Source organism: Cyprinus carpio, chromosome B16 (genome assembly GCF_018340385.1).
Source record: "Cyprinus carpio isolate SPL01 chromosome B16, ASM1834038v1, whole genome shotgun sequence".
NCBI lineage: Eukaryota > Metazoa > Chordata > Actinopteri > Cypriniformes > Cyprinidae > Cyprinus > Cyprinus carpio.
This window is the reverse complement of record NC_056612.1, coordinates 8,908,573-8,934,081: the sequence shown is the minus strand read 5'-3', so window position 1 is coordinate 8,934,081 and position 25,509 is coordinate 8,908,573. Positions and strand designations below refer to the sequence as shown.

The 25,509-nt window shown below is 36.4% G+C and overlaps 1 protein-coding gene across 1 annotated transcript in view; it reads left to right on the top strand.

The window, feature by feature from the left end:
* Window positions 1-14: 14 nt before the first annotated feature.
* The window catches only part of LOC109111379 (phosphatidylinositol 4-phosphate 5-kinase type-1 alpha-like), a 29,982-nt gene continuing 4,487 nt past the window's right edge, over window positions 15-25,509 (top strand). Inside the window, exons 1-14 of the mRNA XM_042740531.1 lie at window positions 15-344; window positions 10,599-10,633; window positions 12,516-12,596; window positions 18,715-18,845; window positions 19,122-19,239; window positions 20,576-20,728; window positions 20,882-21,181; window positions 21,447-21,670; window positions 21,837-21,920; window positions 21,998-22,046; window positions 22,140-22,221; window positions 23,432-23,593; window positions 23,921-24,056; window positions 24,165-24,227. Coding sequence (XP_042596465.1) covers window positions 299-344; window positions 10,599-10,633; window positions 12,516-12,596; window positions 18,715-18,845; window positions 19,122-19,239; window positions 20,576-20,728; window positions 20,882-21,181; window positions 21,447-21,670; window positions 21,837-21,920; window positions 21,998-22,046; window positions 22,140-22,221; window positions 23,432-23,593; window positions 23,921-24,056; window positions 24,165-24,227 — 1,664 coding nt within the window. The 5' untranslated portion in view covers window positions 15-298. The remainder of the gene's footprint in view (window positions 345-10,598; window positions 10,634-12,515; window positions 12,597-18,714; window positions 18,846-19,121; window positions 19,240-20,575; window positions 20,729-20,881; window positions 21,182-21,446; window positions 21,671-21,836; window positions 21,921-21,997; window positions 22,047-22,139; window positions 22,222-23,431; window positions 23,594-23,920; window positions 24,057-24,164; window positions 24,228-25,509) is intronic.

The window sequence follows — 25,509 nt, the reverse complement described above, 5'->3', positions numbered from 1 at the left end:
TTTCACAAACTAATGGGACGCTCACTCGGAAAGACTATCGTCAGTATCTATACACATATAAAGCGCGGGTATTACATTGTATAATTTGGATTATAAATGATCATTTGGATAAATTAGATGTTAGTATAAAATATCGAATAACAGATTGTGTAGATAACTTAGTTGTTTTGTAGTATTATTAGTTACAGTGTCAGTTAGGTCAGTGCCAGCAGAGAGTCAGAGCGAGCGGAACCGGACACTAGTCTGTCTGTTCTGGTTCCGGTCAGGGATCGGGTCCAGACGGTAAACCCGAATAAAAATGGCGTCCGCCGGTCCACCCGACACGGGCTTATCTGCCCCTCCAGGTAAATTAACGTTAAACCATTACGTTTCTTTAGTGATTTGGAGTCGTGTGTGTGTGTTTTTTGTGTTTTAATGTTGATCTGTTGCCATGGATCCGCTGTTTTTACTAGCACTGGATTGATTCAGTGTGTTTACTGGCTTCAATCAAGCCTTTTGTTCTACAACAACACAAAACATTTCATCTATTATAGATGTTAGTTTGTAAATATAACAAAAATGTCATTTATTAGATATGCGTTTGTGTAATTTATTGAATTAGTTGATCTATGATGTGAAGATTTTCCTGAAATAATCCAGATCGATGATGTGGATCTGTTGCTAGCATGCTATACGCTAACTAACGTTAGCCCAGCCATATCAGACAAATAACAGAGCTACTATTAAAATAAATAACCTACATTAACAATACAATTCAGTAGAAAATAATTTTGGTTGTTTTCTATTAAACTGGTTTGTTTTGGACTTGGTTTTGGCAAATTTGAATGAGCCATTCTCTGTGAATATCTCCCTGTTGTCGAGTTTCAACAACTGCACAACATGCTAATGGCTTATTTAGTTAGATTATTTTTTTATTACATATTTGTTTTTAAATAAGAGATGTTAGTGTTTGGTCAAATGTATCCAAACTGCTCAGAGATCTTCAGTTTTTTTAGTAGTAAATTTGGTAGCATTAAGTTTTTCATTATTGTAAATGTCATGAAAAATGCCATAGTATATGGAATATTAACACCTTTCTCTTATAAGACAACGATGTTTAAATCTTTTTAATATTTAAAACTAGCTCAATGCTTATTAAGTTAAATACTTGGGTGTCAGTGTGCTAGTACTTTCCACAGTCACACCCATAGTTATTGAATAAGGTACAATTAAAAAAAATAGTTTTCTCTTTTATTGAAACAATATTTTGTGCTACACATAATAAGCCAAATTAAATGTGTATAAATAGGGCTTATGTAACAGTGACATTAGGCAGCATTTTATCAGGAGTTTGACCAGGAGTTAAGGAGTTCCCTCAGTTGTGTGAGAAAATGTTTAGTTTGGCTTTTTGTGCTCCATGAAAGCTTGCAGGAATTTCTGTAAACTGCATTTGGAGTTTAAAGTTATTTAGTCACTTGGTGCTGATTAAACCATGGCAAACATGTAATCTTAATAATTATTGCACTTATTGTGTTTGAGAATGCTAATCTTTTTCAGCTGTTCATTACAAAACTAATGACAAAGTGATAATGCATTCATCCCTTTGACAGTTGGTTCTCTGGATGTAAATGGCATTAACAGTGCTTGTCCTGCGAGTGGTTATTCTCTTCGACTCTCTGTCTGTCTTCATTGACCACTGAGTAAAAATAACATCCCTTGGGAAATGAAGGGGAGATTGACTTCACTTGTATGAGGTGCTGAAGTCAATAATGTGGTCATTATTTGGGTGGTTTTGTCTGTTAGCTCAGAATATCATGGTATTTTGTGTGGGTAACCCACATTAGGACATAGTTAGCACTCTACTGGAAGTATTTTTAGTGCTCTCAGAGACACGCACACTGTCTTGATGATGGCCCAGGCTGTTCTTTTGCTCTAAATATAAATGTGAAAATGGAACAAAAACCAGCTCGCTCGCCCAGATGAAATGGGGCAGACTGGTGAACATCTAAAATCCCATCTCACAGGCAGCACATCATGACCTCAAATGTGTGTTGTTTTTGTGTTTGCAGGAGGTACAAGATTTGTTCCCTACCACTCTTGAGAGAAAATCATGACCTCATATTTTTGTTTTCTCTTAATTTTAATGTTATTTTTTTTTTTAATTTTAATGAAATGTGTTTATGTGGTTTAAGGTTAAAAACAAAAAAAAAAGTTTTCTCCTCTATGCCCAGCCTTTCTGAATTGCGTCAATTTTTACAAAGCTCATCGTTCTAAAAAGTGAGGTGTGCTCTGACTGGCTAGCTATCCAGTGCATTGTGATTGGTCGAATACATCAAGCGCGTGACGGAAATGTTACGCCACTTAACATATTGTGAAGCCGTCTCCTGGCATGACCAGACAAAAACATTAAAACACATTACAAATGAGGCATTTGTTGCATACAGTGGGGACATAATTACTGATTATAATGACTTATTCTGTCTTTTTATGCGTTGCGTTGCATAACGCATCATAAACTTAAAACCATGTCTGCATTTGTGATCTGAGAAACAACAAACATCAAGCCTACTCTAGACTCATTAAAACTTGCGTTTGAAATCATCAGTGGCAAATTATTTAAATGTGTAAAAGTACTTACAGTCTGTGAGTCAGAACAGCCGGGGCAGTGTAGTCTTCTCTCCCAGGATCAGGAAACAGTCCTCCATAAAATGCATTGCCCACATCTGTATATTTTGGTTTAACTGTTCTGGATGAGTGTTGTAAATACAACTTAACCACTGATTTCTAGTTGTGTCCTCTTTTGGAAGAGCAAACAAAGTAGTTTTTGCTTTCACAACGAAACACACAGCGCCTCCACAACATGGCGTGGTGGCAACAGCGAGGATAAAAAATTGCGCCTTCTTTCTTTGTATGGCGTAGCCTGACGCCATCATGACCTCAAATGTGTGTTGTTTTTGTGTTTGCAGGAGGTGCGATGTTTTTTGTCTGCTAATATTGGGTGAATGTGTATAAACTTGAGTTTTGTGTGTGTTTATGTGCACTTTAATATATTTTAATGTTACACCTTCTTATATAAAATAAAACAAAGCAAAGAACAAAACATCACTTGTAACAATGTGGATCTGCCGTGGTACAAGTCCTTGTGGAGACTGAAAGAATGCCATCCTCTCCTATTCTGTTGTTGTCTCCTTTTTGTAGTTTTAAATAATAATTTAATGATTTGATATTTATTTGCCACGGTCACGGCTATAATGCTTCTCTGATGAGCCACTTCTTCTTCGGCATTTGTCGTGGTACCGCAGGTTACACCAGCAACATCCCCGTGGACACTGCAGACTAGCAGTCTGCATGTGTACTGCACATCGACACAGACAGCGACGCAGAAGTATAAATGAAAACTGACGCTTAGCCTACGGCGTAGGTCCGACGCAGAAGTATAAATCAGCCTTAACACTCCAAAGAGAAAGGAAAAATTTAAATCACATCATATGACCCCTTTAAGGTTAACCATAAGTATAGCCTAGCTCAAAAGATGAGCCATGTGACCTCTCATAGTGGTCATTTCACTTGCCTCATGGTTTAAGGATGTAGTGCATAACAAAGCCAGAATTTGTTAAAACAATGTGTTTTGATGAAGGAAATTATAAATTTATAATTGTTTTAATTTTGTTATATGCATTTTAACAGTGTTTGTTTTAATTGTTTGGTTTTGCTGTAATTCATGTGTCATTACTATGAGGCAACGTAAATTTCCCTCTGAGAAAACATTCATCTGTCCGTTTGTCCATCCACTTATTCATCCTCCCTTGCACTAAACTATCCATGTACCCATTCTATCCATGTCACCTTTAACTCAAATCACCTTTATTTATATAGTGCTTTAAACAAAAAAGATTGTGTCAAATTTACTGAACAACATTAATTAGGAAAACAGTGTGTCAATAATGCAAAATGACAGTTAAAGGCAGTTCATCATTGAATTCAGTGATGTCATCATCTCAGTTCACATTCATCAATCCACGTATCCGACCGCCCACTCTTCCATCCTTCTATCATCCATCCAGTATTCACTCATCCATCTGTCCATCTTCCCATTCTTCCATAATTTTACCCATCCATCCATCCATCCATCCATTCAAACAAACAGTAAACACCCATCCAAACAAACACTCATCTAAACAAACAACAAACGCCCACTAAAACAAATACCCATACAAACAAACAACAAGCACCCAACCAACCAAACTAACAAACACCCATACAGAAAAACAACAAAACCTCACCCATCCAAACAAACAAACAACAAACACCTGCCCATCCAAACAAATAACAAACACCCAACTAAACAAAAAACACTCATCCAAACAAACACCCACTCAACCAAACAAACACCCACCTATCCAGACAAGTAAAACACTCACCCATACAAACAAACACCCATCCAGACAAGCAACAAACACTCACCCAGCCAAACAAACAACAAACATTCACCCATCCAGACAACAAACACCCATCTAAACAAACAACAAATGCCCACCCAACCAACCAACCAACCAAACAACAAGCACTCACCTATACAAACAAACAAACATCCATCCAAACAAACACCCACCCACCCAAACAACCAAACACCCATCCAGACAAACACTCACCCATCCAAACAACAAACACCCATCCATAAAAAAAACAACAAGCACCCACCCACCCAACCAAACAAACAAACACCCATCCAAACAAACAACAAGTACCCACCCAACCAAACAAACAACAAACAAACACCCATCCAGAAAACAACAAACACTCACCCATCCAAATAAACAACAAACACTAGAGCTGGGCGGTATATCGCATATATCGATAATTTCTTTATAAGCAATACAGTATGAGGCAATACCATTTATATCGATATACAGTAGATTTATACGAGCACATCTGAAAATATAGCGGAGGATTAAATAGATTTTTTTTAACACAAATACAAAAATGAAAATACCCAGATATATACCGTATATCGCAAGTCGGCCAAAAAATACAGATATATGAATTTTTTCCCATATCGCCCAGCCCTAACAAACACCCATCCAAACAAACATCAAACACTCGCCCATTAAAACAAATAACAAACACCCAATCAAGCAACAAGCACTCACACTCACCCATCCAAACAAACCAACAAATACCCATCCAAACAAACACCCATCCAGTTTCTCAGCCACTCAGAGAGATAATTTTAGCACACACTGGTCTAAGTGCTGACAGTTTCGTCCTAATTAAAAATAACTGTTTTACCCCTACAGATCTAAGGACTCCATTTTGGAGGCTGTTGGCCTCTCAGAGAGGTATATGCATGGCTCTGTTGTGCTGTGTGATTTAGAGACTCTGAGTACCAATTAACCAAAATGGCTTGTCTCTTGCATGGTCAAGTATGCAGTGGCGATTTAAGCTTGTTAACTGGGGGAATTGAAAGCTGTAACTGTGACTCATCTGTTTGTGTAATTAAGTCAGATGGGAATAGGAACTGATATTTCAGACTGATGATGAAAGGGTGCAGCAGTCTGGGGGAACAATTAAATATATAACAGTTCCTGGATATTGCAACACTAGATAAGGCTTTACATAGGCCAAGTACATGTCTTTCAGAAGTGACAACCAAATTCAAATACGGTAGTGAATCCCTTAATTTATCATTTTGTGCATGTATGGAACAAAACTCACTCTTGAAACTGCGATGATTATTTGTGGTTAAATTTGATTGTCAGTTACCTTTTTGTGCTTAATCCTGTTCTGTACACACACACAGTTAAGTAGTTTATGGGAGTGGATTCTACAACCAAATTCACTCTCAGAAAATGTATTTGCAGAAATTCTGCAGGGTGTACAGAACTGAAATGAACGGCTAGTTGTTAATGACATAAAAGCGTAAGAGTTGTGGTTCAAGAAATTACAAGAGAGGAGGTATGTCTTTACTCAGTGTTGCCAGATCTTGCTTTTAAAAATGGAAAATAATAAAAGCCTATGATAAACTTACATCCAGATGTGTTATGTCAGAAGAAATAAACCACATACCAACATATTGAAACCTGCACCTGCCAACTTTTGTTATCCCCATAAAATGGAACGCTAAATGAGCTGAGCAAACAAGTCCAAAGATACCTAAGAAGCATTGCTTATAATAAGTGGACATGGCAACCCTGTTAAGAGCCTATTTTGTAAAGCAACCTTTCAATCATAAACAAAACCTGACAGCTCTGTAGACAGTGGTATATTTAAAATCACAGTCTTTGGTCGCTATAGCAGATACCAAACTCACGAGACTGCATTACTTTGCTTTGGTTAAAATGGTGTTGATTATTACAATTTGAAAATGTAATTTTGGTAATTCATTCCCCTATTTAAATGCAGTTGTCACTCCTGAAACTGTACAGTGTGTACTTGGCCATATTGTAGCTACCAGTGTCATGGTGGTCTCCTTTGAACATATCTCATGTTGTTCAACCTTGACTTGTGTGACTATCACAAGTCATTTCATGTATCTTGATCTGCTGGCCATTGAAATAACCTTTATCTTTCCTCACTCTAACTTAAAATAGCCGTTGCTATTGCAAGAATTTGTTTGAAAGCATGTAAAAATGGGTGAGTTACCTTCCATGCGTTCTTTATGCAGTTACATCAACTTATCAGCAACGGCAAATATGTCTCATCTGTACCAAAGAGATGATCACGATACCACAGCAATGTTTTTCCATCCAAGATGAAAAGTGGTGCTGGTAGTCATCATAAGGCAAAGAGCCTGTGCTTAAAAGCATAGTTCATCCAAAAATGAAAATTTGATGTTTATCTGCTTACCCCCAGGGCATCCAAGATGTAGGTGACTTTGTTTCTTCAGTAGAACACAAACCAGGATTTTTTGCTCAAACTGTTGCAGTCTATCAGTCTTATAATGGAAGTGGATGGGAATCACGACTAAAACATACAATAAAACTTAAAAAAAAAAACATACACAAATAAAACCAAATGAAACCCTGCAGACATTAATGTGTAAAGACAAAATGATCGGTCTGTGCAAGGAACTGAACAGTATTAATAGCGTTTTTTACCTCTGATTCAAGCAATGTCTGAACTGTTAGTGCTCTCTTGAGCACATTCTCAGCAGGCGTCTTCTTCTTGCTTTACTTGAGAGATAGGTGGCGGTAATGCACTTATAAGTCTGCAATCCGCCATAAAGCAAGAAGAAGAAGATGCCTCGCCCTGGCTGCCTGCTGCTGAGAACAGGGAACTACACTTAATAAAGCAAGAAGAAGAAGATGCCTCAGACATTGCGTAATCTTTTTCAGTTACTGGCGCAAAACATGTTTTGGTCGCACAAATTATTTATAATTTTGTTACTGGATAATAATGAACAACAATGAAACTGTATTGCATACAGATGTGCTTTGTTTTACTTGCCATCTTTTAAACCACATGCCTTGTTCTACTTTCTTACAGTACACACAGACTGCAAAAATCCGTCTTGTAGCTGAAGGGTTAGAGGGGCCCTGGTGCAGGGTGCCCAGTGGGCCCTGTTTAAAAATCAAATTTTTAATTTGTACTGTATGTTCATTCTTTGAAGATTTGATGCTATTTACACAATGTTTACATTTAACTTGTTTTTGTTAATTTAAAATAGCACTGCATAGTCTTAACTGTGACAAATAAAATACACAATCAAACCAAACTTGTATTCAGACACCTTCAACATTTCTCACATTATCAAATTTATTTGCTATAGTTTAGAAAAATAAAATACAATATGCCAATAATTTAGAGTTAAACTGTGTTTGACAAATTCCAGCTTGATAATGTCGGATAACTGTTGTAAAAAGATATGTAATGGAATCAACAACTCCTTCAGGCAACTGTCAGTATGACAATATTTAACAACTATCAATACTTTGTTAAAATGATTACCAAGCAAGCAATGCTTAATTTGGTTCAGTCTGTGGTGTGAAAAGGTATGCATTAGCAATTAAAGAAAAAGTAACTTTTCTTAAGCAAAACATGGTCAGGTCCCTAATTTTTTTTTTTAATCAATTTCATTGGTAGTCTACAGTATGAAGAATTTTTGGGTTTATAATATTTCACAGATCACTGTATTTTTGCCATACTCACTTACATAAATGAACTAGTGCCCTGCACCCACTAGTAAAACAGATTAATCAGTTCTATCTGATTTTTGGATTGACTTTGGATAAATTCTTGTTAAACCTAGTAATTCAGTCAAGAGCAGTGAGTGATTTACTTTCATTTTCATACATTAAAGACTTTTTTTGCAACTCTTTACTTTCACTTAAGACATAACCACAGACTTTTTCGAACACACTTTCCAAGACGGGTATTTCGACATACTAGTAATCCTCTGGGTGTGTCGGTACATAAGCAAGAAGACTTTGAGACGCGTCTCTGCTTGCTCCCTGAACACCTGAACACCGCTGGTGCTGAATTGAGCTCTTTCGCTTTTCGCCCTTTTTTTTTTCTGTTTATTTAAACTGCGATTTGTATTTGTTCGTTCAGGTGCAGGAGGATGCGAACGTCCTGAAGGAGAGCTCGGTTCAGTGTTGCTGTTCGGGAGACGCGGCTCTCTCGTGCAAACCGAACACAGCGCAAGTAACCAGCTGCTCAGTTCAGCTTTTTTATCGCGGGGCTGAAGCCAACTTATGTTGAATGCTCGGAGCACGTTATAAAACGTATTCTTAAAAAACACATTTCTGTTTTAATAAATGCTCATACTAAATCATAGCATAACACATAAGTAGGTACAAAAACAAATAGTGATACATTTGCGACCCCATAAAAATTTGGGTCGCAATGGCATTTCAAAAGGTCGCATATGCGACCATTTTGGTCGCAGTGTAGTTCCCTGTGAGAACGAGCCCAGTGTGATGCGCTCGGGGATGTTCTTAGGGTTGTTATATTGTTTGAGTCATTGTTTGAAAACGATATAAATACTGTTTAGTTTCTTGCACAGACCGATCATTTTGTGTCTTTACACATCAGTGTATCGATACGAGCCACAGGGTTTAATTTGGTTTTGTTTGTTTGTTTTTTTTTAATTGTATGTTTTAACCGTGATTCCCATCCACTTCCATTATAAGACTGATAGACTGCAACGGTTTGGGCTAAAAATCTTGGTTTCTGTTCTACTGAAGAAACAAAGTCACCTACATCTTGGATGCCCTGGGGGTAAGCAGATAAACATCAAATTTTCATTTTTGGGTGAACTATCCCTTTAAAGAGTTTGATGGATTTGATAAAACAACAATTTCTAACTTGGTTTCCTGGTGCAACCTATTTGTTGTAATCATAATTTTGACAAATGGGTCAATAAAATAGTGCTAACTTTTTGTCCTGTCTAATTTAAGATAAGTTAAATTTATATTAAATTAATATGATCTAATTTTAGTAAAATAAAATAAAAAATCATAAAGAGTGCCCTTGGAATATGAGATAATTTGACCATACAGCTAAGATAACGTTTGTTGATGTTGTAAAATATCATGTGGTGCAACTCCCTGAAAATATAATGATATTTATGAATTAATATTTCATGATATTTTTAAAATGATAAAAATAATAAAGAAAAAAATTAAATGTTTTAGATGTTCACTCATGTATTCAAAGCTAAAGAAAAGTAACTTTTTTTAATCTAATGATTACACCACAATATATATTTTATACTGAAGATATTACAAAGATTTTTCCAACCACATTAAACCAATATTTTTCTTTATTGTAGACACTTATATACATGTCATTTTTCTCATATGTTGCATGTGATATCTCAGATCTGGTGTGTGTTCACAAAGAATACAGTTACTATTTCTGTAGGTTGGATTCTAATCTTGATTGTGTGTAATAATATCAAACTCTTGGCAGGGTTGAAGTCGCTGTGCGGTGCGTCTCAGTCTGTTTGTTTTGACAACAGGCAGTGTTGTATAACTTCTGTCTCGTCTGAAGACGTGCGATCATTCTGAATCAAGTGCAAAACAGCACTGCAATACATTGCCATTATAAAAATATGAATTCCTCTGGGTGTTTTAGACTGTCCTGTGTTGTTTATTGAGTGACGGCTCCGCAAAGCATCTGCTGTGACAGTCTGTTGATCGTCTGGCACCCCTGGTGTCATGACAGATTTTGCCCCCTGTGACATTGTCCGGTTGTAACAACTTTACCTTTTTTTTCTAGTGGAGAAGAGATGACTGACAAATTTTGAATGTGAGACCTGAGGCGTTTTCTAGTTTTTAGTATTACATAATGTACAAAACTACAAACACTATCATTTAAAAGTTTCTAATGAATTTTTTTTTATGAATGTATTGCATCTTTGCTGATTTCAAGTATTAATTTCATTTTCATTTGATTTCAAACTTTTGAACCATAGTGTGTAATTTAGTGTGTATTTATATATGACTAGTATGTATGACAAATGGATTAATAATTGTTAAAATGTCTAGTAAAAAGAGACTGGCTTCAGGTAGGAGAAGAGAAACAGTAGTAATTTTGAAGTTCATATTGTATTTTTTTTCCATGCCCACCTATGAAACATTATTTTTTTTTCTCTCTCTCTCTCCCTCCAACTTTTGGGTCCAGCGGAGTTCGAAAGATGACAATGACAGAGGTAAGACTGATTTTATGTTGGACTACCCAGTTTGTGTAATTCATAGAACTTATTTCTTAATAGCTATTTAAATTCTAAATGTGGTGACTGCAGTTCCTTTTATAATTTCGTCACTGCATTATTTTTTTCCATTAAATCATGTTACTGTTATTTTTTTAGATTTACTGGCATTGATCTGTTTGTGTCAGAATGACCTAACTGGAAGGGAAGCACATATTTAAAATGCATACACAATCAGAGCAGAAAGGGCCTGAATTTCATTTTGGAAAATGGTGGGGGGGGGTTCCCCCATTAGGTGGCTCTTATGGGGGGGGTAGTTTGAAGGGGGAGTTAGGGTATTTTTTAGACATATTTTTAAACTACAACCACCCAACCTAAATGTTTCGTTACCCAGTGTATTTGTGTTTTACAATTTATAATGTTGTTGATTCATAATTATATTGTGAGGAAGATGCTTAAAAAACTTTCAAACTCTGAATAGAATTTATTTGAACTAAAAAAGACAAGTAAACAGTCATTAATAAAATAGGAATAGATTAATGACAAGCAATGGCATAAACAAATGTTTATTAAATTAACAGTGCTTTTACATTTTTCAGGTAGGTTTAACAGTAATATTCAGGTACAGAAATACCACAGAAACAGAATAATCTATTTACCTTTAAAATAACACTGGTTAGTCTTCAATGTTTAAATAAACATTAATGACAGAGCAGCAGGTTTATTTAAGTCTCTTTAAGACCTCATGCACAGATCAAACTGTTACACATAAGTTTCTCAACTGTTAACATAAACTTAATAGCCTGTATACCGACGATATTTCGTATAAATCATCTGTTAACATGAATACTTATCAAGATGGGCACTTTTGATATATTTTGGTATGTATTTGGCCATTTACGTGCAATAAGGCACGCGCTCTCAGATGCGTCTCTATGTGTGCGTGCTTTGGGTGTGAGGCGGCTCACAGAAAGGGTCTCAACAGTCACAAGTACTGAATTGAGCACTTGAATGTTTAAAATTGTAAGACTAAAAAGCACGTGCAAATGATACATTCCGTCATCTGTCGCGAGCGTCTTTCATGTTGAAATATTTGCGGGAATTTCCCATGTTATAAGCGTGGAAACTGTGGCAATCAGTAGAATTATACGCAATCCCGTACCAAAATTTAATTTATTATTGGTGTTCATTTTTGCCAGTTTAGTGACCATTTTATAACTGAAAAGGCATTTGATGCCATGCTGTATAGTAAACATAGTGATCTCTGAATGGTTAACATTTGGCTTTAGTCATGAATTTATGCACAGTGTAGCACAGGCTCTTGCTTTATCGCTAAACAGATGTCAGGTTCTCACTGGTTTCTGCACTCAAGGATTCAGTGCTTCATGCAAACATTTTAACTTCCCTTGTTTTCTCATCTCAGTTTCTGATCTGTTAGCCAAGCACTTGTAAAAATCTCAGTTCAGTGTCCACAGTTTCATCCAAGTCTGAGTGTATTTTAGTTGCTGGACATTGGTAGAAGAATGTGAACACATGAGCCCTGCAGGCTGAAGTAAGCTTGACTTACTGTTACTGTGTTGATCAAACAGTCATGTGAGAAGGATCTCGAACAGGGCAAATATTGACACAGTTAGATACACACACACACAGCTCTCATTGTCAGTTGAAGATTCACATGTATCATCAAGGCAGTGAGATGATGAACAGACGGATAGGAATGTGTGTGACTGTGTTTGACTCAAGGAAACACCTGACAAACAGAAAGTTAAACCTGGACAGCATTGAAGCCTCTTGAATCCCCTCTATTAACTTTAAACCAGATGTTTTTTTATGTTCACCTTTTTTCTCTGTCACTCATTTGTGTCTCTGTATCTCTAAATAGGGGCCGGGATCATCTCAGAGTATGAAGAAGACCATCGGTCACCGAGGAGTTGACCCCAAAGGAGAAACAACTTACAAAAAGGTCAGCTTGCAGTAGGGGTGGGTGCTATACCGGTATGAACGTGACTACCGGTATTATGTTGTTCCATCATATGGATTTTGCTATACCGTTGATACCGTTATATATTCATGAATTCAAACTGTGCATTTAAATTGTTTTGTTCAGTTTGGTACACTTTGCAAATTTTAACACAAATGACGATAAAGAGTCCAGGCTGAACGTTTTGTCCTCTGTGTGCAGCACCGCACTACACAGGCATTAGTAATCAAACACATAGAGCATTGTAACAGACCATATTAATAGAACGCAAATTGCCTACTCCAGTGGTTCCCAAACTGAGGGATAGTGTACAGTCAGCAGGTTATTATGCAAAATAAACCTCTGCAGGATGATAAAGACTACACTGTGTAATATTCCCACTTATCATGCGGCCACTTGGCTGATAAGTAGGGATGTAACAATTAACCGCTAGCCGGTTGAAGATCGATTCAAATATGTGACTATTCAAATTTTAGGAAAGTTTAGAAGGTTATTGTTTCTTTCCATCTTGCCTCTGTATAATGCATATTAACGTTCATAAGTGCAGCGCTGCATCGTTTTAAGCGGAAACCAAGGAAACGCTTTAAGCGCCACCTGCTGGCAGAGAGTGAATCTGCATCTCGTTCAGCTCGTCTGCTGTTTCTGTTTAATGCAGATATTTTTATGTATAGTTTCACAAAACTGAAGTCAAATCGTTCTGTTTTTGCTTCAAATTTCGAAATTATAAAATCTAATTTGGATTAAAAACTGCGCATGTTGCATGTATGCAGCATATTTGTTTGGATCATGATTAAAATGCAGTGGTTGCCAGCCTCTAATTTTAAATAGAAAGAGCACAGACAAAGCCTTAGTTTGTTTATATGAAGAGCTTTCTTTTATTTGTGTTACTTATTTGATTTTGGGTTTGTTTTAAAGTTTCAATGTAGTTTTGTTATTTACTTTTACATTATATTTACATTTTGTTATTTATCCAAAGCGACTTACAAATGAGGACAATAGAAGGAATCAAAACCAACAAAAGAGCAATATGCAAGTGCTATATTAGTATATTATTATATTATTATAGCGTTATATTTTAATTTCTCAAAGAAACGTGTAGCATTTTGTCCAAGCAATAATAAAAGGACACATTACATTTATGATTCGTCTTAAATCTCATTATGTAAAAAAAAAAACGTGAATCATATCGTGAAATCAAAATCGTGAATCGAATCGTGAGTTGAGAGAATCGTTACATCTATACTGATAAGTAAATAATTGAACGCAAAATATTAATTTGACATTTTAATTACCTCACCATGACTCGTAGTACCTGTGTGAACTCTCCGTTATCAGTTGTAGCAGTTGTGGTTGTATCAATAACAGACCACTAGATGGCGCAATTGAAGAATCAGAGTTTAATTGCAGGAAGCCATGTAGAAATATAAATGAATGATGCATGGTTCTGCTCTAAGCATGCAAGTTACAAGTTTGTGAAAGGACTTCCAGTGCCAGGTAAACGTAAAGCAGATTATGAATATACAGGTGCATCACAATACATTAGAATGTAATGGAAAAGTTAATTTATTTCAGTAATTCAACTCAAATTGTGAAACTTGTGTATTAAATAAATTCAATGCACACAGACTGAAGTAGTTTAAGTCTTTGGTTCTTTTAATTGTGATGATTTTGGGTCACATTTAACAAAAACTAATCTCAAAAATCTCAACAAATTAGAATATGGTGACATGCCAATCAGCTAATCAACTCAAAACACCTGCAAAGGTTTCCTGAGCCTTCAAAATGGTCTCTCAGTTTGGTTCACTAGGCTACACAATCATGGGGAAGACTGCTGATCTGACAGTTGTCCAGAAGACAATCACTGAAACCCTTCACAAGGAGGGTAAGCCACAAACATTAATTGCCAAAGAAGCTTGCTGTTCACAGAGTGCTGTATCCAAGCATGTTAACAGAAAGTTGAGTGGAAACAAAAGTGTGGAAGAAAAAGATGCAAAAACCAACCGAGAGAACTGCAGCCTTATGAGGATTGTCAAGCAGAATCGATTCAAGAATTTGAGTGAACTTCACAAGGAATGGACTGAGGCTGGGGTCAAGGCATCAAGAGCCACCACACACAGACGTGTCAAGGAATTTGGCTACAGTTGCCGTATTCCTCTTGTTAAGCCACTCCACAGACAACGTCAGAGGCGTCTTACCTGGGCTAAGGAGTAGAAGAACTGGACTGTTGCCCAGTGGTCCAAAGTGAAAACAAAGGAAATAAATAAACTTTTCAACAACATTGAAATTTATTGAGATCCACCTGTACTTAAGATTCACAAATACGAAAACGTGTCTACTAGGGCTGTGCGATTAATCGAAATCGTGATAAAATCACGATTTGAGCGTGCACGATTTCTAAATCGCTTTATAGCACGATTTTCCGCGGTCCCGACCTCCCGCAGTATGCTATCTGAACCAATCAGAATGCAGCGCACCTAAGTGGAGCGCGAGAACAGAACAGACTGGGCATATGCCTAACTCTAGGTTCACACTGTCTGTGATGCGTATTTTTTCCGAGCCCATGTTAATGGATCAGAACTTCACACTGCACGCGGTAAAAGATGTGAACAGAAAAGGTTAGAAATCGAAAGGTGCGAAAAGAATGAATATCTAGCACATGAGCATAGAGAGAGTTGTGAGTGAGTGAGAGGAGACATGTTTTAAGTGCGCGCACTCTCTCCGGACAAAAGCAGCGTGTATCTGAGCATCGCGTCTGGTTTTGTGACAAAGCAAAGGAAATATGCGTGCAAGCGGAGAGATTCGGGCTCGCGCATTATTTTAATGTGCTTTCGCGTTACAATAACGTGCTCTCGCACTGCAAACGGAGTACGTGTGAACCTTGGGCAATAAATATATTTCAGCACCTGAGGCACCGCTACAATGAGCTCTATGAACAATGCATGGCAAAAAAAAAAAAGCCCTGGACACGGATTTTATTTTATTTTATTTCTTTTACCATATCTCTCGACATTTTGTTTGACATCTTTACTTAGTGATTATTTTGACTTATGTCTGTTCTAGAGGCATGTTACAACTTTTTGATAAAGCTCTCATTGGTTTTCTTTTGTAAATATGTTTCAAAGTTATACTGAATGCATTTATGACTGTAAAGCATGTCTGTGTGTGTCAAAATCGTGATTAAAATCGAAATCGCAAAATTGATCAAAAAAATCGTGATAGGTTTTTTTTGTCCATATCGCACAGCCCTAGTGTCTACACCAGACGCGATCAGCGTGATTTGACAAAAGCGAATAGAACCTAGTGATGTTCTCTGCTGTGGACGCGATGCGACGCAACAAATCCATGACGGTAAACTGATGCCGCATTCTATTTCTGATGAACTCCAGTGCTCTGACACAAAGGGCCATTTCAAATATTCATAAGAGAATCGTGAAATTTGTTTTTCCTCAAAAATAATAAGCAGCACAAATGTTTACAACATTAATAATAATCAGAAATGTTTACTGAGCAGCAAATCAGCATATTAGAATGATTTCTGAAGGATCTTGTGAAACTGAAGACTGGAGTAACGGTGCTAAAAATTCAGCTTTGAACACAGGTAGAGGTGCACGATAAATATCGGCCGATAATTAATGCGCATCTCGTCAGTAAAGCCGGTTCTCTAATCAGCGGTAAATTCCATCAGGTGCGTGATTTCACATAGAGCAGTTGTTACTACACAGAGCTGTTGTTAACTGACAAGCTGCGCAAATCCATGCTGATAATGAACTGACAAGATGCGCATTAATTATTGGCCGATATTTATCATGCACCCTTAATCACAGGAATACAGTATCTTATATGTTAAAACATTCAAATATATCATTTAAATTGAAAATATTTTACAATATTACAGTGTTTTCTGTATTTTTAATGAATAAATGTAGCCTTGGCGAGCATAAAGGGGCGGTCACACTAGACTTTGAACGTGCGAAATTTTTCCGGACACCGCTGCGAATATGGGCGGGAGCAGGTTAACGGTCTCAGTTATCACAACATGGATTAATGTGCTTGAACTGTGCCTTTTGGGCCGGCGTCGAAAGCGTTTTATTATGTTTTACTCTCTCTCTGTCTGTCTCTCTCTCTATATAAATACATACACACTAAGCAATAAAAAATTATAAAATGTGTCCTCATTCAAATGTACCATCTGTTCCTGTTTCCATTGACACTGCGAACCATGCAGCTTTTTTTTTTTTTTTTTTATAATCTTTTGAATATGTATTATATAAAATAGGATGCTGCGCTATGGCTAAAATGAGCGCTTCCTTAATTTTTGAATTTCTGTACAGAGAGGTCACGCAGTGACGTATCGATTTTCTAATGGTCCCACGTCTTCACGTGATGGGAATTCGCAGTTCATAGTTCACCAAACTTGAACTTTGGAACGCAGCGAAATGCGAAATTTTTCGCATGAGCTTGCGTTTCCGGTCTGACGCATTTGCATGCGTATGAATGGAAGTCAATGGAACGAAAAAGTGCAGTGTGACCGCCCCTTAAGGGACCTTCCAAAAAAAAGGGGGTGGGGGGGTGTGGTCTTGAATGGTCTTGAAAATATTTTTCACTTCAAAAAGTGGGGCCTGGCAGAAAACGTTTGGGAACCACTGGCCTACTCAAACACACAATATTTAATTTAATTTAATTCATACAGACCTACCTCATGTTGCACATTTGCACTTTTTGAGAAAAACAATGGCACAATACAAAAAAGACTTTTCAGGTCTATGTCCAATCCCTCACTTTGTCTAGTTATGCAAGGTTAATATATTTTGCCTCTAATTTTTTTTTCTCATATTGCAATATAATATCAATATCGCCTGGACAGTGTAAAATATCACCCACCCCTAGCTTGCAGTCAGATGTGTCATCTGATAAAAGAGAAAAGGGAAGAAAAATAAAAAAAATTTAAAAAAGAGGAACCTATATAAAAAAAGAGGAATAGACCAAAGGGTGGAGTTGGAAAGGAAAAAGAGATTATAATGACATGTTCTAAAATGGTGATGAAATGTATGTAAAATGAATATCACAGTGATTTTAAGGTACTTTCTATTTGCCCATTACATTTCCTGGACCGAGAGTAGTTTCATGATGCATCCTTATAATAAAAGCATTAATATCTATTTCTCTCTATTTTAAAGTTGATAGGTTTGATTCCTTTTCATGAACCTATGAAATAATCTGCTTAAATCACTGTGACTCAGTGATAGATATTGCTTTAATTTTGTTTTTTATATTCTATGAATTAGGAAATTATAATCTGTATTACATATCTGGTAAATATTTTTGCTGATTGCTATGTATTGTTAAACAGATGCACACAAAATATTAAATACTATTTTTTGTGTTTTAGTGATAAATTGTGTGGAAAACATGGCTTTTTTTCTAGAAGGACCATGTAAATATCATACAAGTGGTACACAGGATGAAGGGCGATTATCAGCATTATCATTATTTTTTTCAAATGCATTATTTAAAAAACGGTTAGGATATATAATCCTTTTATGTATGTGTGTGTGTATTTTATATATCTAGGTTTATGTATGTGTGTGTGTATATATATATATAGTAATTTTGTTGAAAGCATTTGTTTTTTTTTTGTGTTTTTTTTTGTGTGATTTTTTAAAATGTTGTATTTTGCTATGCATTTACATTTTTGTGCATAAATTAAACATAAAATATATTTTTTGCTTTTGTTGATTTAGTCTGTAAAACTGAAATGATTTTATATTTTTTAGGATTTTAGTTGTTAAATATTTATCATTAAATATTTAGAATAAACACGCATATTGAATATTGTCAAGAGTGGAAAATATCAAGAATTTTTTTTTTTTTTTAACCTATATCTCCCACTCACTAATAATGACACATTCCAGCATTTGTTTTACTGGAAATTACGGTTTTATTCTAAATGCATTACCTTCCCACACCACCTACATAACAGCTCATTTGTAGGTTATTTAAAACAATCATTGTGATACGTATCTAGTGTTTCCCGTCTGTCCTCTCTGTTTGCACTAATTTCTCACGCATTCTCTCACGTGTACTCTTTATTTGCCTGTAGACGACCTCATCGGCCCTCAAAGGTGCCATCCAGCTGGGCATCACACACACTGTGGGCAGCCTCAGTCAGAAAGCAGAGAGAGACGTTCTCATGCAGGACTTCTATGTAGTAGAGAGCATCTTCTTCCCCAGGTGTGTGTGAAAACAAATCTCACCTGCATATATGTTTCCCAGAAATACTCAATCGTTCTGTAGATATATTTAAATATATTTATGGCCCATTAAATAGATCTCAATTGGTGTGCTGACTGTTGTTAAGTCTTTGTGTCTGTAAACTGAGTGAGATGCCAACTATATCAGAGTCTTTGGCTGTTCAAACCTTCAAACTGAATAACAGGGTTTATATAAATAAATAAAATTTAAATAAAACAGAAACTCATAACCCTGTCTCTGTTTTTCCTCCTGCAGTGAAGGAAGTAATTTGACCCCAGCGCATCACCACGGTGACTTCAGGTTTAAGACCTACGCCCCCATCGCCTTCAGATATTTCAGAGAACTCTTTGGCATTCGACCTGACGATTATCTGGTTAGCTGAACCACAAACACACTCGCACCTTGAGGTCTCATATAATAAAGCAATAAGCCCCAAGTAGCCTTGGTTTACAGTGAATTTATAACAGCTAAGGCACAATGTGGAGCAAAGTGCCTAAAACCATTTTAGCTGTTATAAATTCACTGTAAACCATGACTTCACAGGGCTTATTGCTTTTATGAAACTGTTATTCCATATATGTAGCAAGGTTTCACAAAATGTAATGATATTAATAAAAACATTATTCTTATGTCAGAAACAGTTGTGGTTGCAACAAAGTAGTTGCCAAGCAACACACAGATGCAGAAACAAAGAGGTGTATGTTTATAGAGTAATTTACAACAGCTTTGAATGCGGCTTAACCAATCAGAATCAAGGACTGTAACTATCCGTTTTATAGACTTTCAATGGCAACAACATAAACAAACGTTAATGCGCATGCGCGCTTTTGTGGCCCTAACTTAACTTCTGGTAGACTTCCATATAGAATCAATAACAACAGCTAAGTAGTCCCTCTAGAGTAGATTATTTTTGATAACGAGCAAAATATGTTTGTTGCATAAATCAGACTTACTGAAAATGCAAATTCATTCTCTGCCAGCAGGAGGTGCTTTAAAGCGGGTTTCCCCAGTAACTGCTGTACACAAAGCAGCGCTGAGCTCACAAACGCTGCTTTATCAGGCATATAGCAACCACCCGAGCCCAACATCAGTCTACTCATCGCTTTAACTTTAACTTTTGCTTATGTAGCCGAAGCCATCGCCAGACTGATAAACAAACACAGACCGGAAGTTAACATCGGGCCAGGCGCGTGCGCCCGATGAAACCATCTATTTTATAAAGTCTATAAACTGGTGGTTTGAGAATAAACTCATACAATAAGTTTGACCCATTAAAAAAGTTTATATAAAAATCTTTACATAAAGATTGCGGTATGATGAAATATACATTAAATAATATTTCAATATGTATTGCTGATATTGTTGAACTCAGAAAATGATAACGGTTAAATGGATTAATCATTTTTGTGCACTATATACATATACATATATCAGTAAGATATTTTATTTTAAAGAAATTAATGCTTTTATTCAGCAAGAACACATTAAATTGATCAAAAGTGGCAGTTAAAGAGCGCTGTTCTACATAAAAATTAGCAGCACAACCATTTTCAACTGCGATCCTAAGAAATGTTTGTTGAGCATCCAATCAGCATATTAATATGATTTCTGAAGGATCATGTGACACTCAAGACTAAAGAAAATTGTATTTCTTCATTCTCCTAAGGGACACCCCCTGTTGTGTTTTTGTGGTTTCTTTCTGTCTGCAGTACTCTCTGTGTAATGATCCTTTGATCGAACTGTCCAACCCTGGAGCGAGTGGATCGATATTTTATGTGACAAGCGATGATGAGTTCATTATTAAAACAGTGCAGCACAAAGAGGCCGAGTTCCTGCAGAAGCTACTTCCCGGGTACTTCATGGTGAGTTTTACTTTAGATACTTCTGTCTAGAATGAGTTCTTTTTAATCTCAGTCAGAAACATAATACATTTTAAGTCAAATTGTAGCAACCATTGAGGCCCAGATTGTTATTACAGATTTTTTCTTTCTATTCTCTTCTCCTTCTCTCCTCAGAATCTGAATCAGAACAAGAGAACGCTGCTCCCCAAGTTTTACGGCTTGTATTGCGTGCAGGCGGGTGGAAAGAACATCCGTATCGTTGTAATGAATAACCTTTTGCCCTGCAGTGTGCCTATGCACCTCAAATACGACCTGAAGGGCTCCACGTGCAAGCGGCGTGCCTCCCCTAAAGAGAGAGAGAAGAGGGTCCCCACTTTCAAAGATCTGGATTTCATCCAGGATATGCCCGAGGGCATCCAGCTAGAACCAGACAACTACAACGCCCTCTCCAAAACCATCCAGCGGGACTGCCTGGTGAGCATGCATGCTTGTGTTTGAGTGTTATTGCATGCTAGTTTTAAATGCAGAATCCGTGATTAGTATGATGTTGATTAGTGCAATGTATAGTGAATATTCACAATATACCATTTAAACAGGAACTGTTATTTTGATTGCAGTGATTTTATTACTCTTTTTGCTTGACCATTAAGTATGCAAAAGACTTACTCTATTTGTTCTTCATCCTTTTCTAATGTATTAAATTGTTTTTCTAGTAACATATGATCTTTGTACTTGACAGCTGCTGCAGAGCTTTAAGATTATGGACTACAGTCTGTTGGTGGGAATCCATAATGTAGATCAGGCATGTCGTGAGCGGGCAGGGGTAGTAGAGGGCGGGGGGTCCGAGGGGGCCGTGACGCCAGACCACCGGAGGCCACAGGCTCAGAAAGCTCTCTACAGCACCGCTATGGAGTCCATACAGGGAGAGGCCAAAGGAAAAGGAGCCCTGGAAACAGAAGACCAGTTAGTCAACGTCTTATTTTTTTCACCCTCTTATGTGTTTGTTTGATTTTCAGTGGAACCATGCAGTTCATCTGTATACCTATTCTGTCTGCCCTTGTATGTTTTCATCATTTGGCTGCAGTATATGGTCATATTTAACACATCCAATTTCATGTTCTGTCTGTAGATGGGGAGGAATCCCTGCACGCAACAGTAAAGGAGAGAGAATACTGGTTTATATTGGGATCATCGACATATTACAGTCATACAGGTGATTACTCGCAGTCAACCATTGAGTGTGCATGTTTGTGTCCATCATTAATATCTCTCCTTTTGTTCTTCCTTCAGATTTATAAAAAAAATAGAGCATTCCTGGAAGGCCTTGGTTCACGATGGGGTAAAAAGCAAACATTAGTTATTGTTATTGTATAGTTTTGCACTTATTTGCTACCGTATGAGATAAATAGCATTGCTCTCATTTACGTTGTAGGACACAGTCTCTGTACATCGGCCTGGATTCTACGCTGAGCGATTCCAGCGTTTCATGTGCAACACAGTTTTTAAGAAAGCACGTAAGTTCATAAAACTTCAGCTTTTCCAGCGAGGGATAGTTCACCCAAAAATGACAATTCAGTCATCAGTTACACACTCTCATGTTGATCCAAAGACATTCGTTCATCTTCCAAACACAAATGAAGATATTTTTGAAAGCTGCTGAGAGATCGAAAGAGAGTCAGATATTCCACCAAAACTTTCAAGCTTCAAAAGTTCAGAAATACATCATAAAAGTGATCCATATCCACGATTGTTTTGTATAATTAATGGATTAAATGTATTATTCATACATAAATGTTGATCAATGCATATTCAAAAAGCATATCAACAATCCAAAATCAATTGTATGTGAAATAAAGCGATTGTGTCTTACTTTTATGATGTCTTAAAAGTTTTGGTGGGAGGGACAGAAATCTCTCAGGTTACAATAAAAATACCTTTACTTGTGTTTTGAAGATGATCAAAAGTCTTATGGGTTTGAAACAACATGAGGTTGAGTAAATGACATTTTTCATTTTTTATTTCCCCAACCTTTATGTTTTTAGTAGGGCTGTCAGTCAATTAAAATTTTTAATCTCATGAATTTCTCTGTGTGGATTAATTAACCAAATTAATCACAAAATACATTTGACTGTGAAAATACCCACAAAAGATTATTTAAAGCAATTTTCGTATTAAATGAGAAAGTGTCAAGTAGACATTACAAATTGTAGCTTTAGAAAGAAATATTTTATTTGATTCAACACAAAATGTATTACACATAAATGGCCTAGTATAAACTATGGAACGCAAAAGAAGATAATTTGAGAAACATCTCAGTATTTTTTGTTCATACAATGAAAGTTAGCTTTGTTACCAACAGTCTTCAGAACACCTTCTTTTATGTTCCACAAAAGAAAGGTTTGAAATGACATGAGGGTGAGTAAATGATGACAGAATTAAAATTTTTGGGGTGAACTATCCCTTTAATGGTTTTTTTATTTTTAATATTATTATTTACTAAATCTGCCAGCAGGTGGCAGTGAATGTCTTCATTCGATTCGTTTAAACGGCCGGAATGAAGTAAATGGCTCTCTAGGGGGCCAGTGCGTTAACTGTGTTCAAATATTATAATCACGTTATTTTTTAGTACTAAGTTAACTCGTTAAACTGACGACCCTAGTTTTTAGACGTTGAGCTTTTAATATTTTTGTGATGTCTTCATCCTAATCCTCTCTCTGTTCCCAGTAAAATCATCTCCATCAAAGAAGAGTCGAAGTGGCTGTTCGAGTGTTGTGAGACGGCTTCCGATGGGAAGCTCTGCTTCGGCTCCCGGTGGACAGACAGTCGCTGACGCCAGACTGGTGTACCGTACTCACCTTAACCAGACCGATACAGAAGGAGACAGTGGTGAGTAATGCAACCCAAACTATTTACATCATCCCTGGTTTAAAATTTTCTTCATTCTTTAAACAACAGCTGGGACACTGCAATAAATCATTCTAACCTTATATCAAATTTTAAACAGCCTTACAGACATCACTGTAAAACATTGTGAATTTATTTGAAGAGTTGAGAGAGATTCATTGGTTTCAGATATTCTTGTGTATGACTTTCATCTGTGATTCAGATGTACTGTGAATCTTTTTTTTTTTTTTTTACTGTGAAAGCTTTTACCATGTACTTTCTTTGGAGCATAAAGCAAGTCATAACTCGCTGTGTGATTGTTGTTCTCAGGCATGCAGTCGGGCAGACCGGACCTGCTTCCACAAACCGATCCTTTGGCTGGAAGCTCCAGTGAGTTTGCCGCAACAAATCTGCCCAACTCCTTACCTGGCAGCACAGGCATGACAACATCTTCCCCTCCTCAAAGGTACCTCTGCACATTATCTTAATCTGTCACTGTTTCTGTGTAGTTTATTGCAGTCTTTCTTCTCTTGTTGAAATCTTCCCATGTATAATAATGATGGCTTATTAACAGGTCGGTAGGGGTGGAGGTGCACAAATCTGCAGTCACTGAGCCTGACAACAGCGCCCCTCACAGGTAAAATTGAACACACACTTCTCATCTCACCACCTCTCATGATTTAACTGTTATAGGGACATTCTTTTTAAAGAAATTAATACTTTTATTCCTCAAGGATGCATTAAATCGATCAGAACTGTCAATTTTAAATAAATATTTGAAACTTTCTATTTATTAAAGACATACGGAAGAGGATTAGGGCCATGCAATAATAAAAAAAAAAAAAAAACCATCTTGAGATTTAAGTCATTAAATTTTGAGAAAAAAACACGTAAAATTTCCAGAAACAAATAAAAAATAAAATGTTGAGATTAAACGCGTTAAATTACGAGAAAAACGTGTTAAATTTCGAGAAAAAAATTTACATTTCGAGAAAAAATTCTAAATAAAATGTTGAGATTAAACATACAATTACGAGAAAAAAAGTTGTTAAATTTTGCGAAAAAAAGTCAAAATAAAATGTTGCGATTAAACTCGTTAATTTCGATAAATCATTAAATTTCGAGAAAAAACTCCTTAAATTTCGAAAAAAAAGTCTAAATAAAATATTGAGATTAAACTCGTTCAATTACGAAAAAAAAATAATTTCGAGAAAAAACTCGCTAAATTACGAGAAAAAGCAGAAATAAAATATTGAGAATAAACTTGTTAAATCACGATAAAAAAGTCATTACATTTCGAGAAAAAAAACAAAACATTAAATTTCAACAAAAAAGTCTAAATAAAATGTTGTGAATAAACTCAAGAATAAACACACTCGTTTCATGTTCTTTTCATCTCGTTGGACAGTGTTATTCAGTGGCGGAGGTTAGAGAGTAATGCACTGGGGAGTAGCGTATATTACGATTGACTGGCTCCGAGTCTGTCTTTTGCCAAACTCACTTTTCTTCCTTTTTTCATCAAATATCACATCGGAAAAGTGGAAATCAGTTGCTTAATGAGTGTTTGGAAAAAGATGGACTCGAATCCAGTCAATCGTACTAGTCGATGCTCCCCAATGCATTACTCTTCAGCCCAACTCACTGAAGACGTTAATTAATGGCATCTAACGAGATGAAATGAACAAGACACGAGTGTTTATTCTCGACATTTTTTTCTCACAATTTAACGACTTTTTTTATTTTGACTTTTTTTCTCGAAACATAGCGACTTTATTCTCGAAATTTAATTAATTTAATCTCAACATTTTATTTTATTTTTTTATTATTGCTTGGCCCTAATCCTCTTCCGTAAAGGCACAATATGGAAGATTTTCATAAATAAATATCCAAAACCACTCGCATGGTGTGATATATGTCAT